At 45.1% G+C, this 16,881-nt stretch overlaps 1 protein-coding gene across 4 annotated transcripts in view; it reads right to left on the bottom strand.

Annotated features, from left to right (window-relative positions):
* The window catches only part of RPTOR (regulatory associated protein of MTOR complex 1), a 510,229-nt gene extending 493,671 nt beyond the window's left edge, over positions 1-16,558 (bottom strand). For 2 of the 4 annotated variants that reach the window (XM_053294863.1, XM_053294866.1), the window contains exon 1: positions 14,845-16,558. In XM_053294863.1, the coding sequence (XP_053150838.1) occupies positions 14,845-15,006 (162 nt within the window). In that variant the 5' untranslated portion in view covers positions 15,007-16,558. The remainder of the gene's footprint in view (positions 1-14,844) is intronic. The other 2 variants (XM_053294865.1, XM_053294867.1) reach the window with 1 other exon arrangement.
* Positions 16,559-16,881: the final 323 nt, after the last annotated feature.

Raw genomic sequence — 16,881 nt, 5'->3', positions numbered from 1 at the left:
ACGAACAGGGAAATGGAATAGGCTATAAAGGGTGGATGTTGGGAAACTGAAACAAGTTTCCCAATGGTCAATTGTTTCGTTCTGATGTAAACAAAGTTGGATCTGCACTGATGATAGGCTTTGCATTCCTTCTAAGACTTTTATTACACCATGACAGATGACTAAGCTACCCTCTGTGTATAAATACTTACCTGTAACTGGGGGGTCTTCACTCTCAATTTGGGTGCGCCCCGAAAGCCTTACTTGCTAGCAGTAAACATCCCATAAGCTTTTCCCTGTGTGTGTGTATTATTTGGCGTCGTGCACCACCCAGACAAGAACCGGCTTTCACGGTTATATCAGTCTCGTGGCCCCAACATGGCCCCCGCATCTGACGTCAGACGCAGGGGTGCTAGCTTAGCTCCCGAGCAGGGGCCGCACAGCCCCTTCAGGAGCTATACTAAGGCCGGCGCTGCGTTCGTAGCACCAGCCAGGAGCAGCTCTTCCCTGCTAAGACAGGGAAGAGTTGCTCCTGGCTGCGCCAACCTAAGTAGCTCCTGAAGGGGATGTGCGGCCCCTTCAGGAGTTGAACCAACTCCCGAACGGAGCCTCAAGGCTCCGTTCGGGAGCCAGACCACACACACGCACACACACACGTCTGACATCAGACACGGGGGGCGGGGTCAGTGGGCCAGCTGCCATGGCCACTCACAGGTCACCAGCAGTCCCACTCCGTGCCTGATATGGACAACAATTACAGCAACATTAGGAAGAGAAATCAATGTGCAGGTTTTACACACACATACACACACACTTTGCTTTTGTATTATATGAGTTTGTGAGAGTACTTTCCGTTTACTGACTCCTTGTCCAGCAATAAAAGGGACAAACTCCGCCACTGTAAAGTTGCTCATGAAACTTCAGCATAGTTATGTGAGGCAAAAGCACTTTTCAATATAAATTTTAAGGTTTAGGTTTTAGGTAATAATTACCTAATTTGGGTATTTAGGTTTGCCTAATTTTCTGGTATGGCCAGACTTCTTTAGGTCCAACACAAAAATATTCCTTCCATAGAGAGAGGGTAAAGTTTTGGGCCCTGCAGATCAAAGATAGGAAACAGTGAAGCCTACAGATAACTAAGACAGAAAGAAAACTGAAGAGGATGAAGAAAAACAGGCAATGACTAAGCAAGTTCCAGAGAGATGAAGAGTCCTTAATGATATGCAACCCCCTCAGTGCTTCAAAAGGTCCAACCTCCTGCTGTTCATTCTCCAGTGGTAACAAACGATAGCTCTAACTTTGACCTTGAGGGCTACAATTCAACATTGCAGGAAAGCACAATAGATCCTGCATGTTGCTCACTACCATTAATGAAGCTTTCAATTATACAGTGGAGAGAAACGTCACTCCTGAACACATACTGTCTAACAGACACAAATTTACAGAATAAAATAAAGATCCAGAATAAGTCGTAGTTCACATATTCCTGGAAGTTCACAGTTCCAAACATTCTAAATATATTTTAATTTTCTAATATATATTCTAAATATATGAATGTTCTAAAAATATGTTTAGAGCCACACAATTACTTTTATAGCTGTCTCTGAAACAGGAGAGATATTTCATTTTAATATGAATGCAAGTATCTAGAGAGGGAAATAAGAGTACAGAATTTAAAATACTGGGGTGTACGGGAAATAACTATGTTATCAGCAGGACCACTTAAGCAAGATAACTTTTTTTTAAAGATACATATTTTGTGAAATGTTAGTGATACCAGCTTACCACTTTGACACTTGCAAACCTCTCCTAAGCAACAAAGTAGAAGTGATTACTACATTGTGTTACAGCACTCTGGATAAAACCTGATGGGGAAAAATACTCCCAAAAATTCTATAGTAAGAATACTTAGCATTGCCAGATCAAGAATCATGTATCTAAAAAGTTCTTTTCTTATTCTTTTAGTAAATGGGAAGGACTGTGTGTGTGCACGCGTACATGCTCTTGCGTGTGTGGTACAGACTGACAGAAAAACACACTGAAAAGGCCATTTGACTTATTCGGTCACCTCACAACTACAGTTCATGAGCAAGTCTTCTCATAAGCCCACATAACCTCAAAGACTCAGTTAACCCTAGGTCACTGTACCCCATTTAAGGAGGAAAATAATACAACAAATTTGTGTTTTATAGAAGGACAGGTTCTGGTCTAAGCATTTAGAGACATAAAGTGTGCTTACAGTATTAACAGCAGCATTTTGTGGGATCTATATAGGAAAGGTGCTGAAAGGCATCATCTCATATTGTGCAGGAGAGGGCAATGGTAAACCCCTCCTGTATTCTACCAGAAGAAAACCACATGGCTCTGTGGTCGCCAGGAGTCAACACCGACTCAACGGCACAACTTTACCTTTATTTGACCCCTAGCACCATGAGTGCATAGTACTTTCATTTTCCCATGTTATGCAGTAGGGGTGGTCGATACCTCAATATTCATGCTTGTAGAAAGAAACATTGGTAGACTTACCATGAAGGGTTCTTTTTCAGGGTATAGGGAGGTCATCCTAACATGACGGTTTGTCAGTCTCTGCATGCTCCAGACAGGACCAATCAAAATTCAGGCACCGTATAACTAGTCAGGCACCTGTCACTCAATCCCTAGTTCTGGGACTGTAGAGTATAGAGAAAACTGAGAAGGAGAACAGAACTAACCCCAAGAGGGCAACCATAATACCAACAGTGGAAGAAGAATAGGTAAACTCAACCGTGGGAGTCGCTCCACCTCCCGTAAAATAACAAAACCAGATCCCCCCCCCATCTGCGGGCGAGCCAGATGACCTCCCTATACCCTGAAAAAGAACCCTTCACAGTAAGTCTACCAGGATGTACCCAAGCAAATGAACAGGGAAGGAAGCAGATGGTTAAACCACCTGCTGCAACACCATTCTCCCCACCTCAGCCTGTACTGCATGGAAAGACAGAATTTTATAATGTCTCACAAAAGGTGACACCAAAGCCCACGTTGCCACCTTGCAAATTTCCTCCAAGGGCGCCCAAGCCGAGAACTCAGCCAAGGTACTGGACACCTTGCTGAATGACTGTAACCCCCAGTGGAACTGACAAGTGCAGAGATTCATAGGCTAGGGCGATGACAGCCCTAATCCACCAACTCAAGGAAGCTTTCGTGACGTTAGAACCCATAAAGGAAAGGTGAAACGACACAAATAAAGAATCAGTCTTACAAAAAGAATTTGTACAGTTGATATATATCCTCAGGGTGTACCAGGACTTTTCCTTAGGGTGAGATGGCTTAGGACAGAAGGAAGGCAGCACCACCTCCTGACTCCTATGGAAAAGCGAATTTACCTTAGGTTAAAAGGTCAGATCTAATTTCAAAACTACCGAATCTTTCTGAAAAATGTATAACTCCTTATGTACAGACAAGGCAGTCAGCCACCTCAGAAACTCTTCTGGCTGACGTAATGCCCATGAGAAAAATGACATTTAAAGATAAGAGCTTTAGTGACACTTCTCTGAGAGGTTCAAAGGGAACCTTAGTCAGGGCATTCAAGACCTTGTTCAAGTCCCAGGAGAGGAACCTATGCACCAGAGGAGGAGCCAAGTTATTAGCCCCTCGTAGAAAACTCTGAATATGAGGGTGCAATGTTGAAGACCCAGGAACAGACAAATCCAACACCAAAGATAAAGCAGAGCTTTGATGTCATAAAGTGTTTGGACAAAGACCCATATCAAGCCCAGACTGTAGAAAACCCAGAACCTCAGACACCCCTGCTGAAGGCGGGTGAATACAATTCTTAACTCCCAGGAACAAAAAGCTGACCAAGTGAATTGATAAATGCGGGAAGTAGAAGGTCTTCTTGCAGCCAGGATAGTGTCCTGCACCAGCTTAGAGTATCCCTTGTCCGCTAGCGCCCTGCTCTCAATCTCCACACGTGGAGCTGTAGCCATGCTAGATCCGGATGAAATAGGGGCCCTTGAGATAGGAGGTCCATTCTTAGCGGAATGGACCACAGCGGAAGAAGTGACAGAGAAAGGAGGTCCGAAAACCACGGTCTGCAAGGCCAGTAAGTTCAACCCCTTCTGTAAGGAACTTGCAGACGACTAAATTGATGATCAGTACCAGCGGAAAGGCATACAGCAGACCACGCAGCCATGGCAAAGTGAGAGCATCCACTCCTTCCGCCAGATGACACCTGTAACATGTGTAAAACCTGGGAAGTTTGGCATTGTTGCGAGATGCAAACAGGTCTAACTATGGGACCCTCCACATTTCCACTATCTGACAGAAAACATCCGGATACAGGGCCCACTCCACGGGATCCAACCACTGGTGACTCAGCCAGTCCGCCTGAAAGTTTATGGCTTCACTCAGGTGTTCCACCGCAACAGAACCTAGATGGTTTTCTGCCCAAGCAAACAGCAGATTCTATTCCCTCATGAAGGCCTTGGATCTGGTGCCCCCCTGATGACTGACATGGGCTTTTGCTGTCATGTTGTCGGTTCTTATGAGTACGTGTCTTCCCTCCACTAACTCCTGGAAGTGAAGAAGTGCCAGATGGACGGCTTTCAGCTCGAGCCAGTTGATGTTGTTTGTCAGATCCGCCTGGGTCCACAACCCCTGCGCATGGTCCATCTGGCAGTGAGCTCCCCATCCGGAGAGACTCACGTCCGTCGTGACTGTTATCTTGTATAGAGTCTCCAAGGAAAGACCTCTTCTGCTGACATTCTGGTGTCAGGGACACCGTGGCAGTTCGGGTATTGAACAAGGCTCCCAGATGTTGAAGGCACTGAGATGGCTGTAGATGACTTTTTTGATGGTTGATGACAAAACCATGTGTCTCGAGTATCTGGACCATCTGCTGCACATCCTGGGTAGCTAGAATCCGAGACGAAGATCAAATCAGCAGATCGTCCAGAAATGGATGGACGTGAATCCCCTGGAGATAAACATGGGCGATTACTGCCAACATTCGTTTGGTAAACACCCGAGGTGCTGAGGAGAGCCCGAAGGGAAAGGCCCTGTACTGATACTGTCTTTGATTGTAGGAGAATCTCAGGAAGCGTCAATAGCTTGGGTGAACTGGCACATGTAGGTATTCCTCGGAAAGGTCAATGGACGCCAAAAAGTCCCCTGATTGACTGCGGCCTTGATCGATTTAAAGGACTCCATGTGAAACGACTTTTTCCTGACATAACAGTTCAGCCGCTTCAAATCCAGGATCACCCGCCACGATCCGTCCTTCTTGGGAACCAAGAGGATCAAGGAGAAGACGCCTACACATGACTCGGCCCATGGTATGGGCGCTATAGCCCAAATATCCAGCTGATGATGGATGGTCTGATCGATCAATAGTCTTTTTGACCGGACCTTGGAGGTTGGTGTCACCAAATAAAAATCGGGAGGAGGTGTCATAAAATCTATGGAGTACCCCTGACAAACCGTCTGGAGGACACAGTGGTCGGAAGAGGTTGCCACCCAGGCCTCTGAAAAACTGAGAAGCCTGCCCACAACCGGAATCGTGTCATTGCTTACAATTGTGTTGACCTGTTGAGTTGGAAAAGGCTCTAGACTGGAATCTGGTGGTTCCTCTGCCACAGTTGTTCCAGGGCTGGTGCCAGGCAAGCCTAAAAGATTGATCCTGGTTGTCTCTGGCATTGTCTCTGTATTGCCCTCCCGGCAGTCGAGAAAAAGCCCTGTTGGGACGAAAGGAAAACTGATAGGAAGCATTTCCTCGAAAGGGTCTACGAAACTCCTTACGTCCCCTGGGCATGGCCTTATCCCTGGTCTCAACTAACAGTGGCTCCAGGAACCCCCCAAATAATTTAACCCCGAAGAAGGGGGTAGCCACCAAGGTAACCTTAGACTTCGTATCAACATGCCAATTTTTGAGCCATAAGCCTCTCCATACTGCTACACCCACGGCCATGGCCCTAAATGCATGCTGAATTCAGTCCAAACTCGAGTCTGCCATAAGGGCAGCGGCTTTAGCAAGTTTATTTATGCCCTGGCACAGTACGACATTTTAAGGAGGTATGAGCTTAACCAATTCCTTTGTCCAAAGGACGGATGCCCTGGCAAATATAGAATTCGTAGTGGCTGCCCTGATAACTGTGGCAGATGCCTCAGCCATCATGACATCCTTATATAACATAGGAAAAGGTACCATAGCAGCCGAAGCAGCGGCGGAGGGAAAACCTCTTGGTCTAGACCAGATGCAGCAACAGTCCCCATTTCCTGAGAAACATCTTTAATAATCCTTTTGCCCTTGGCCAAGAGGACCTCGTACTCTGAGATAGTAAAGAGACACATAGTACTGGGCTTCTCCGCGGACGTCTCTTTGTCAGACAATTCACCCTCCTCCTTCTCAGACTCAGATGAGTGTGTGTCTGAAGAGAGTGGAACACAGGACGGCTGCATACCATTAGGAGGAGGCTGAGGAGGCATAGCCAGTTGCGGAATTCCAGGTATAGATGGCACAGAGGGAAGCACTGATCCTGCCAGTGAGGGCCCAACATGACCCCCTGAAGGGACCAGAATGTGAATAGGAACAGCCCTCCTAGGAACTTTTGAAGCCTTCCCCTCCGAAGAGGAGGAAGACCTGGGATGCCTCTTTTTATGGAAAAATCTGCTCTGCTTTCCCAAAAATCTCTCACACACACCATCAGGAATGGCCCACCTTGCAGGGCTGGAGTCGGGGGAGGATGAATTTGAAGGAAGTCTAGGACATCCTGTCCCCATCATGATAGGAATGTGTGGGACATGATCCAGAGGAACAGAAGGACCAGTAATTAGAAGGGCCAGGCACCCCTGAAGGCGCAGCAGCACCCAGCAAAGGAGTGACCACAGACAAGCACTGCCTTGTAATAAAGTCCCCCAGCCATTGAGTGACATCAGGAGACATATTCAAAGCCTGTAAATTACTCACAGTAGATGCTGCTGGCAACACAGGGGTGGCAGGAGCCAAAGGAATCAGACCCTAAGGAGGGTCTTGGGGCCGGCATGGATTGTTATCTGGAGCGATCAGACCTGAAGGCAGGTTGGTAGGCACAGACAGCATTGAGGGAGAAAACAGATCCCGCAGGGGGTCATGCAGCCTAAACGGACCCCAAGGGGAGTCAAGGGGAAACTCAGCCCCATAAACAGGAGTGCTCTGCCTGCATGACAAGTCACCAACATCAGCAAGCACTAGCAAACTAGACCCTTGACCAGGAATGCCTCTCAATAAAACCACCGCAGCTTCACTGGCAGCCGGAGCTGTGCACAAAATGGCCGATGGCACAGAACTGGGCAGGGAAAAATCAGGCCGTTGCCCTCGAATAGCTTGTAACTGCAGCCTTTCACGGAGCAGGGCTGCTGGAACGCGCTTGTGTTTTCTCCGCTTTTTAGCGCCCTCCAGATCCTTCACATGTTTCATTGTCTTCACCGCTTTTTTGAGTGGTGACACAGATGTGGCGGGATACGCAGCCGAGCACCGACTAGAAGTGCCAGGCTAACTGAGGGGAAGCTGATCCAGGAGTCTTTGAATAGGGGAGGAACATCCGTTCAGGTTCCTCTGAGACTCTGAAAGAGGACCCGCCGAGAGAGAGCCTTTCAACAGGTCCCCAACTTGGGACACCTCCATAGCCCAACAATACAATGACAAAGTCAATGAATTCGAAAATTAACATTAAGGAAACAAACAATTTGGTATGGCAAAAAATGCGACTCCCTTTCCCTCCTTGCACACAGAAGAAGTACGAATGGAAAAACTAGCCTGAATAGCCTGAGAAATATACGAAGAGTTAATAAACTCAAACCAAAAACTGTCTATCGGAGCGAGACAGGACAGGAACTATAGCTTAAGTGACAGATGCCTGACTAGTTATACAGTGCCTGGATTTTTATTGGTCCTGTGTGGAGCATGCAGAGGCTGACATCCCATCACGTTAGGATGACCTCCCTATACTATATAAAAAGGGCACTTTTAGACACTATTACCGAGGGTGTGGTTAATAAAACACCACAGGGCACTTAACCTCATTAATGTTGATCCTGCCATGGAAGATGGAGAACATGGAACACAATGTTTAATATTCTCAAATGGGGTACAATTGGCCCCAATTTTGACTGAGGGTTAATCAAAGATCCACTGGAACACTACAAACCCATGAAGGCAGGACAGTGAACAGATTCTTTTCTCCTGGCCCTACAGAGCCTCAGTATGGTGAACAGTACACTGAGATAAAGATTAAATATGAAAACACAAAATAAATGCTTATTCACATATCTTACATTTAAGCAACCAGTATACCAAGACCAACCACAGGTTTTGGCACACTACCAATGGAAGAGCATTTTCTGCTTGGAGAAACATAGAATTAGGGCCACAGCAAGCACACAGCAGGTCACGAAAATAGACAGCCAAGAATAAAAGTACATATAATGTATGGAGATTAATAAAGAACAACTCTGACCAAATGGAAACAATCTTTGAATCCCACATGCTGGATGGAAAACAGACAAGCATATTTAAATAGCTTTCAGAAGATTCACATACCCTCTTGTCTCCCAACTATATACAATGTCAACATAAAAAAGAAGTGCTCATTGTCAAATGAACAGATGTTACACTTCTTTCCTCACAAGAAGCTTATGAGATGCAGCCCACTACCATATGTCTATTTAACACTGCATTTCAAGGCTACTAATGTTTATTCCCAATGATCTACCAAACCAGAAACAGGGGCAGGGAGATCAGGAGATTGCATCACGGTGGGTTTTTTAAAAAATGAAAACCACGACATTTATAAGTATTTTCTACTGAAGTAGGGAGTTTAGTTAGCCTTCCTCTCCACCCCACAAATTTTCTCCAGTTTTTGCACACAAAAGCAATAGACTCTTAATAAGCTTGTCATAACAGATATCAGCTACCCATTTATGCCAATAACCTCCACCCTGGTACCTAATCACTTAGAAACCACAGTTTTGGTTACCTCTACCAAGAAGAACAACATCAGAGTCTTCTCTAGAATCATAGGGAAACAAACAATTATATTTAGATCACATTTTGATCATGAATTGTTTTTCCTGTATTATTATTACTAATTTTACAAGCACAGTTAAAATAAACACTCCCAGAAAGCAGTTCAACTGCAGAGTCTCTTCAATGATTCTGTATACTAGCCGACACGCACAGAGCATCTGTGTGCTGTTTGGGGCCAGCTGTTCCCCCCTCTCTCCTGCCCCATGCTCTCTTGCCCCCCTCCATCTCCCTCCCGCCCCACTCTCTCTTGCCCCCTCCCTCCCCCTCCCACCCCACTCTCTCTTGCCCTCCCCCTTCTGCCCCTGCCCCTCCCTCCTGCCCCTGCCCCTCCCTCCTGCCCTCCCCACTCTCTCCTGCCCCTGCCCCTCCCTCCTGCCCTCCCCACTCCCTCCTGCCCCTGCCCCAGTCTCTCCTGCCCCACTCTCTCCTGCCCTTGCCCCTCCCTCCTGCCCCACTCTCTCCTGCCCTTGCCCCTCCCTCCTGCCCCACTCTCTCCTGCCCTTGCCCCTCCCTCCCTCCCCCCACTACCTACACTGTGTATTTTACCTTCACTGCCACAGGCCCTCCTTTTCAGGCGGCGGGTGGCCAAGAAGGGCCCCCCGCCACCCCCGCACCTCCTCCCGGGTGAACAGGGAAGTCTTGCCGTCCATTTCCCTCCCACCCCAGCCTCCAACGGGAGCCCAGCCTTCGCGGCCGGGCCCACCATCAACGCCGCCCGGCCTCCGCGGCCGGGCCCACTGCCCAGCCTGTGGCCGCTGCCCAGCCTCTGCAGCCAGGCCCGCCGCCCACCAATCCTCCTGGGTGTGCCTTTGCCAATCAGGCGCCTCCACCGCCCAGCCAATCAGCTGGGCGCCGGGATGCACATTCCAAGGCACACCCAGGAGAATTATATATATAGATTAAACTGCTTTCCTGTAGATTAAGTCAGGCCTTGACAAATTTTCATTGGATCTAGATCAAAAATGTGAAGCTAGACAATGGGCACAACAAAATTATCAGACATTATGAGGGGAGGGTAAATGGACTCCTCTTTATCCCATTTACAGTAACATACTCTGAACAGAAACAGAGCCACCTGGGACAAATACAGATTTATTCAATAATTCTACCTCTGAATATCCTAGTCTAGACTCCACAGTTAAATTTCTAGGCACCATTGCTACCTGATGCCTGAGCTTTGTCAAGCCTTAAATTAAGATTTACGAACACATATGAACCCAAATTCAAAGCTTATACCAAGATGCTATCATTTGCCAAATATTCTGTCCATTTTTTCTTAAGAGGTAGACATAATATCCTCCAGCCTGAAAGAGTTCTGAAGAACGTGAAAGCTTAGCTCACTATTCTGATACTTCTAGTTGGTTGTAATAAAAATATTAGCCCTACTGTGACTGTGGGAGTTTTTCTCATTGCATCAACAAGGCTACCAATGATTTTGTACATTATAAACATCTAAGTTCCTGTTACTATAGCAGTATAAATCTCTAAAGATATTGAGACAGATAAGAGAATAGAGATGGAGAAGGAAGAGAAGCAGGCACTGCTATGTATCCTCCATCCACTGAATGGGGAAGGCTATCATGCAGCACTAGATGTTTGCGGAGCAAGCAATAATGAGTTATAAGGAATGCTTGCCTTCCCCTCTGCAGATCTTTGCAATATGCCCCCGCCCATCCAACTGCTTGCCCCATATGATCTGGACAGGTCCTCACTACCTCAGAGACACTATGCAAAGGTAATACAGGGAGACCTGTACCAGTCAGCAAAGGAGATCAGGATGCACGTTAACGACAATTATAACCTCCAATGATTGACTTTCGGAACGCAAAGATTTCTGTCCATAGTTCTGATGCTGAAAGTGCCGGTAAATCTATCCATTAGTGCTAGTTCTTGAGAAGACTGTGTGTCATACAGACAACAGTAAGTTCTATTAGACCATTAGAACAAAAAAAAAAATCCTTTCCTGTACATTTGCATTAAAGTGGAAACCCACGGTCTGGCTATTCCCATAAAGGAAAGATTTAATTCTCACTTGGCAGGTTATGAAGCAACAGGGAGGGGAGGAGTGTTAAAATCAAACTACTACAACTAGATTTTTGCTTCCTGCCTGTTTTAGAAATCAATATAAGTAAATGTGGTTCAATTTAAATGTCTGACTTTGGTAGCAACTTGTCAGTAGAAATCCAACAAATTCAAGACCCTTTTATTTTAATGAAGGCTTGCTACCAGAGTTATGAGATTTAATTCCACATTCAAAGTTAATTCCTACTTTAAGTGATAAAAAAAAATCTTTAAATAAATAATAGATCAAAGCAGTGTCATTTTGAAAGGAGGCAGATACACACACACCATGGATCTAGGCTATAGAGAATAAATCTTCAATGAGAATCCTCTCTCTAAGAAATTTCAGGTTCTTTGTTCCTCAAGTCAGCTAAATCTACTAGCAACATCTTAGAAAGCATTTTCAGGTATGCATCATCAGTGGTATACCAGTCACAATTCAATCCTGAATATGTTTACTCAGAAATAAATACCACTGTGTTCAATGTGATGTGTGTTTCAAGTGCACATATGTGGAGAATTAGTATTAAATCTTTTTTTAATAGGCACCAATAAATTTAAAACTTTAGCTTCCCAACTCATGCTATGGAAAGTCTGGATTAGGAATCTTGTACCTGAACAATAATCCAAACTAAATTGGTTACTTAAAATATAAATGTGCTAAGCAGCCCAGTCCTCAGGAAATCTGTCATAACAAAAAAGACACATGTAAGATAACAAGATAGCTCTTATGTTCTGTCTAGTCCTTCACCCCAGTGCCCATATAAATTAAAAGGGGCGTGATGGAATCCCCAAGTCAGAACATACACAAAGACCATCCCATCCCATCGTAACAGTTCCATAAGTATAAATTAGTCAACTATTTTGCTTCAGTTCTGCAAACAACATAGCTGCAAGTTGTGCCTCCACTTGCATCAACCATCCACTTACAGGGGAATGCATGCAAGATTCTTGACTATAAAGTTTCTGGAAATATTTGACTGTGTTAATTTGCCTGACCAGCAGACATAAAAGCATCTTCAGCCAAAAGTGAGAGAAGAAAGGTTTTCAAGAGCTGAATAAGAAAATTAAAAGGAATGTTAATGTCCTACCCCTAGCTCTACGTATTTGCACCCATGCATCTGTCCGTGACTTACCAAAGTAATGCTGCACTGGAATTATAAACACATTTACCTAGGAGAGAGCCCCATTCAGCAAAATGGAATTACTTCCAGGTTAACATGCATAGGTCTCTGGATTTGCAAAAACATGAAGTAACCTGTATATACACAGGAAGCTGCCATATACAGAGCCAGAGTATTGGTCCATCTAGCTCAGTATTGTCTACACACACTGGCAGTAGGGATGTGCACGGAACCGGTGGGGGCCAGTTCGAAGGAGAGGATGGGACAACTTTAAGGGTGGGGAGGGTGAACTTACCCCTCCCTTCACTTTCCTCCCTGCTAGTGCTCGCATGAAAACCAGCCTGGCAGGGCAGCAGCATACCTCCCTGCCACCCTGTCCACTCTTCAGACCAGAAGCAAGCAGAGTAGCTCACACCTGCACACGTGGAAAAGCGGAGAAAGGGATGTACACCCTCCCCCGCCCTTAAAGTTTGACCCGCCTTCAAACCTCTCAAACTGCCAGTGTTCGAACCTGTTCGGAGGCCTGTAAAAGGGCCTCCGAACAGGTTCGTGCACATCTCTAAATGGTAGCAGTTTCTCCTTTGCAAGCAGGAATCTCTCTCTCAGCCCTATGTTGGAGATGCCAGGGAGAGAACCTGGAACCTAGATGCTCTTCCCAGAGCGGCTCCAGAATATCTTACAGTTCTCACACACGTAGTCCTGCTTTCATATGCAACCAGTATGGTCCCTACTTAGCAAAGGGGACAAATCATGCTTGCTACCACAAGACCAGCTCTACAGAGCATGAGTTCACACTAATGTAATCGATATTCTAACAAAATCGCCAATCCCTGATTACAAAATAAAGATAACATGATCCAAGTTGTAAAGTTCCAAAGCAAAAAGTATTTATAGTTCATAAAACATATTTACAGCTCATAGAACCAAGCTTCCAATCCAAAGAGTTGATATTTGCTTTTATCTCCCTGGATGACTGAAATTCTATGCTTTCTATAGATTTGCTATGTGAATGTAAACATGTCATCAGCCTACTTGCCTACCTTCAAAATGGAACTTTAAAAGATTTTTCTCCAGATTACTGAAAGGATTTTGGAGCAATTTACTTTCTAAAAATGTGCTTTATAACTCTGACATTTTTTTTAAAGCATTAAATAAAATGCTTAGAACGTATGACAACATGTCAGTAACTTCTGGACCCAGTACAGTCTAAAATAAAACATGTTCCATGGAGTATTCTGTACTTCCTACAAAAAATAGCACAGGTTTGCTATTAACAAGTCATCTGATTGTCACTGGAGATTAAAATTGCCCCCTGGACACCAGGAAGTGGCCAAGAGCCCCTAGGTTTCAGCACATTCCCCAGCATGAGCCTAGCCTTTTCAAAAATATTTTTAAAATCCACTGCACATACTCTGTTCAATGTTGACAGAACTCTAATCAATTATTAAGCCAAAGCCTTCTCCTTTGTTTTGCAAAGAGCTTGTGGATTTGTATCCCTCTCACACTAATCAAGACTTAGTAAATTAACAACTCATTCTGCAGACTGTGTGATTATGGCAAAGCTCCAAGAGCCATAGGAAAAGGCACATTCTGCCTGACCTTAAGATATGATCAAAGATACTATGGCAGCTCCAATTCACTCTCCCTCCTTCGACACACATTAAGCCCCCTTGCACAGCTCAGCTGCCCCACATAACTGCTTCTCCTAAACATTTATCAATATCTTCAGTGGCAATTACTGCTCTCTGTGAAAAGCTCAAGTCACAACAGGACACAGTATGTCCTTGCCAGCATTGATCTATGCGTTAGCGCTACTGCACAGCAACAACATAGGTTCAGGCTCTTAGGCAACTAGAAGTCCAGGAGCATATTTAAAACAAGACTGTGTTCCTCCCCATTTTGCTTAATTAACCTTCAGAACATGCTATAAAAACAAGTTCGCTAGAACTACTGAATAACGTTTGTATGCTATTAAAGTTTTCCTTATCAGAACAGAAGTTCTACTTCTTAAAACAAGTATGGGGGCTATTTAGGTAGTTGACAGCATTGACAAACTATGTTAATTTATTTCAGTGACTCCCTATTTAAAATTTCTATTAGATGTTTCAGTTAGTTGGTGATCCTGGAAGAGCTCAAATGCAACAAATTATTTTCCACATAATTCCAGGACACCTAATGAACAGGCCTGTAGCTGAATTGCCACATCTTTTCTGCAAGATGACATTATCTAGTATAGAGCAAAAATACTACAATTCATCAAAACTACAAATTTTTCCCAGTTCTACAACACAATCAGCCCAATACCATTTTGGTAAAACATGTGTTACAGGGAGAGAAGTTAAGACTTCTCATCAATGCAAATCTGCATAAGACAAGCATACATTTATTATTCTTTGTCCATATAATTTCCCAAATATCTTATTTTTTTAAAAGACAAAACAAATTTAAATAATCTTTAACCAGCATCATATTTTTGTTAGCATATACTGTGGCCATTTATCAAGTGTTTAAGACTAACTAAAACTAAGCAATTCGAAAGCTTCAGGACTGTTCAGGCCCCCCAAACTCCATGTGAAGAAGTAGTAACATTAAAAACGCCCTTCCTCCCAAATAAAATCATCTGCTACAGATCATTACCCGGTCTTTCATCCGCCAACTCTGAGCCAGTGACTTTGAGCCCTCAATTTTCTCACAGTGCCTCTTCTTCATAAAGGCCAAGGGCAGATTCCAGTCAGTCATGTCTGACTCATCTTCCTCCCCAAGCCCCAGGAGGGGTGACTGCAACATATCAGACTCCATCAGAGAAGGAACTAAGAACAAGTGATCAGAAATCTCCAATCCAACACAATGTGAAGAGAAGGGTAGCTAGGAGAGCAAGGGTATCCAGCAATTCTTGTTCCAGATGAAGCTTTATGGGAAGGAGCCCTTTCAGAATGGATTCTGTAGTGCTTGCATTTTGGAATATGTGTGGCCAAGCTTTCTACTCAGCAGCTGAGAGATTCCTTTTCAGGGTGGGTTGGAGAGTAGTGCAATACCAACACTATGGGCAACTGGTAGTGTCTGGAAGGAGAAAAATACCACGATCAAGATGAAGTTATGAGGCAGAGATATGCATGTGGATTCTTTCTTCTGCCTTATTCAGAAATAGGATATAGAATCATGTGAACTATGTTACAATACCAGAAAGGAATACTGTGGCTGTATATATATATATATACACTTGTCTTTATTGAAAGAAGGCTCTCGTAGAGATTATGATTTATTTTTTAGTTTAAAAAAAAGATGTCAGAAAAAAATTGTCCACAATAAAGTTTTGAAGAGATGGATCTAGATGCATCTATCTATTCAACGTTAAAGATTGTGGCTTATAATTGGGAATTTAGCAGAGTGCTTTAATCATGGTCGATTATCAGGACAGAGAGTATAGGCTTCTATGATATCAGGACAGATCTGGCATTTTTGTTCAGGATAAAGCTGGTACCTTGTCCCAGGCAGAGACTCTGTGAACACCACAAGAGATGTTGCATGGAGAAAGTTCCTATTTGGGCTAAGAAGTCAGAGCAGAAATTTCTTTTCAAGCAACAGTGGAAGCAAACACATAGGCTTAGTGGGAAGTACTGTTCAGCATGTGTCCTTGTTACAAAAATTTGCCTTTAAGTGATGTTAGCAGAAATACACGGAGCTTGAAAGGGACAATCACTGCTTTGGATTCCAATACGAAGATTCTTAGAACAGGAGCAGGTAGGAGCTACAGAGAGGTGCAGGCTTGCAACGTGGTCCCCTGCTCAAGGCAGAACGATAAGAAGGTGCGCCAGGATCCTATTTCAGACAAAATAACTGCTAGTAAGGGCAGAGCTTTCAGGGAAGGGGACGATTTGGCCGTAGGCACCTCTGTTCCAGACGTGGCTATCCCTATCCTTGATGAGGATGCAGAAGAAAACGGCTCACCCGCGAAAAGTCCACCCCTTGTGGGGGCAGTCCGGTTCAGGCGCTGGGGCAGGCTCTCCCTCCAGGGCCTGTTCCAAGAGCTTCTGGTGGCCGGTGGGAGGGAGGACGTCTTACCCCCGCGGGGGTGCTTGCTCTTTGGTCGGCTGCTGCGACGGAAGCCCAGTCCGGCCCATCGCGTCACCCACCTTGGGCTGCTGGAGGCTCCTTTTCGCTTACAGGATCCCCAGAGAGCGGGGTGAGGGAAGCGGAGGGAAAACGTCCCGGGTTGCCGGAGCACCAAACTCCCCTCAGCAGCACACCAAGGAGGCAGCCATATTGCCAAGGCCCACAATGCATCGCGACGACGGGCCGTCGGCTGGCTCATGCTGAGTCAAATGCATTCGCTACAAGCGGACTCAAGGAAGGAGGCGGGGGAAGCAGAGCAGGGAGTGACTGGGTTGCCTTGACAACCACCTGAGCATTCCCTTGAGGATATGAAACGTTGTGGGAAGGAAACGGGGCCCGACGCCGCCGCCGCATGAATTTCTCTGCTCTCTCGCCACCTCCCTCCTCGTCGCGACAAGCAGATCTACAGTCGTGCTCATTGGGAAATGGCCAAGACCCGCTTGGGATATAGAACTGTAAACAATAAGGTCGTTGCCTATTATTTTTAAACATAAAGTTGTCGCGTTTCAGTGTGAGTCAGGAATTGCTTTATGTTGCCAGAAACAGCTGAGCTTTCTCTTG

Source organism: Hemicordylus capensis, chromosome 2 (assembly GCF_027244095.1).
Source record: "Hemicordylus capensis ecotype Gifberg chromosome 2, rHemCap1.1.pri, whole genome shotgun sequence".
Taxonomy (NCBI): domain Eukaryota; kingdom Metazoa; phylum Chordata; class Lepidosauria; order Squamata; family Cordylidae; genus Hemicordylus; species Hemicordylus capensis.
Note: the sequence above shows the minus strand (reverse complement) of the source record. Positions and strands in the feature narration are given on the sequence as shown.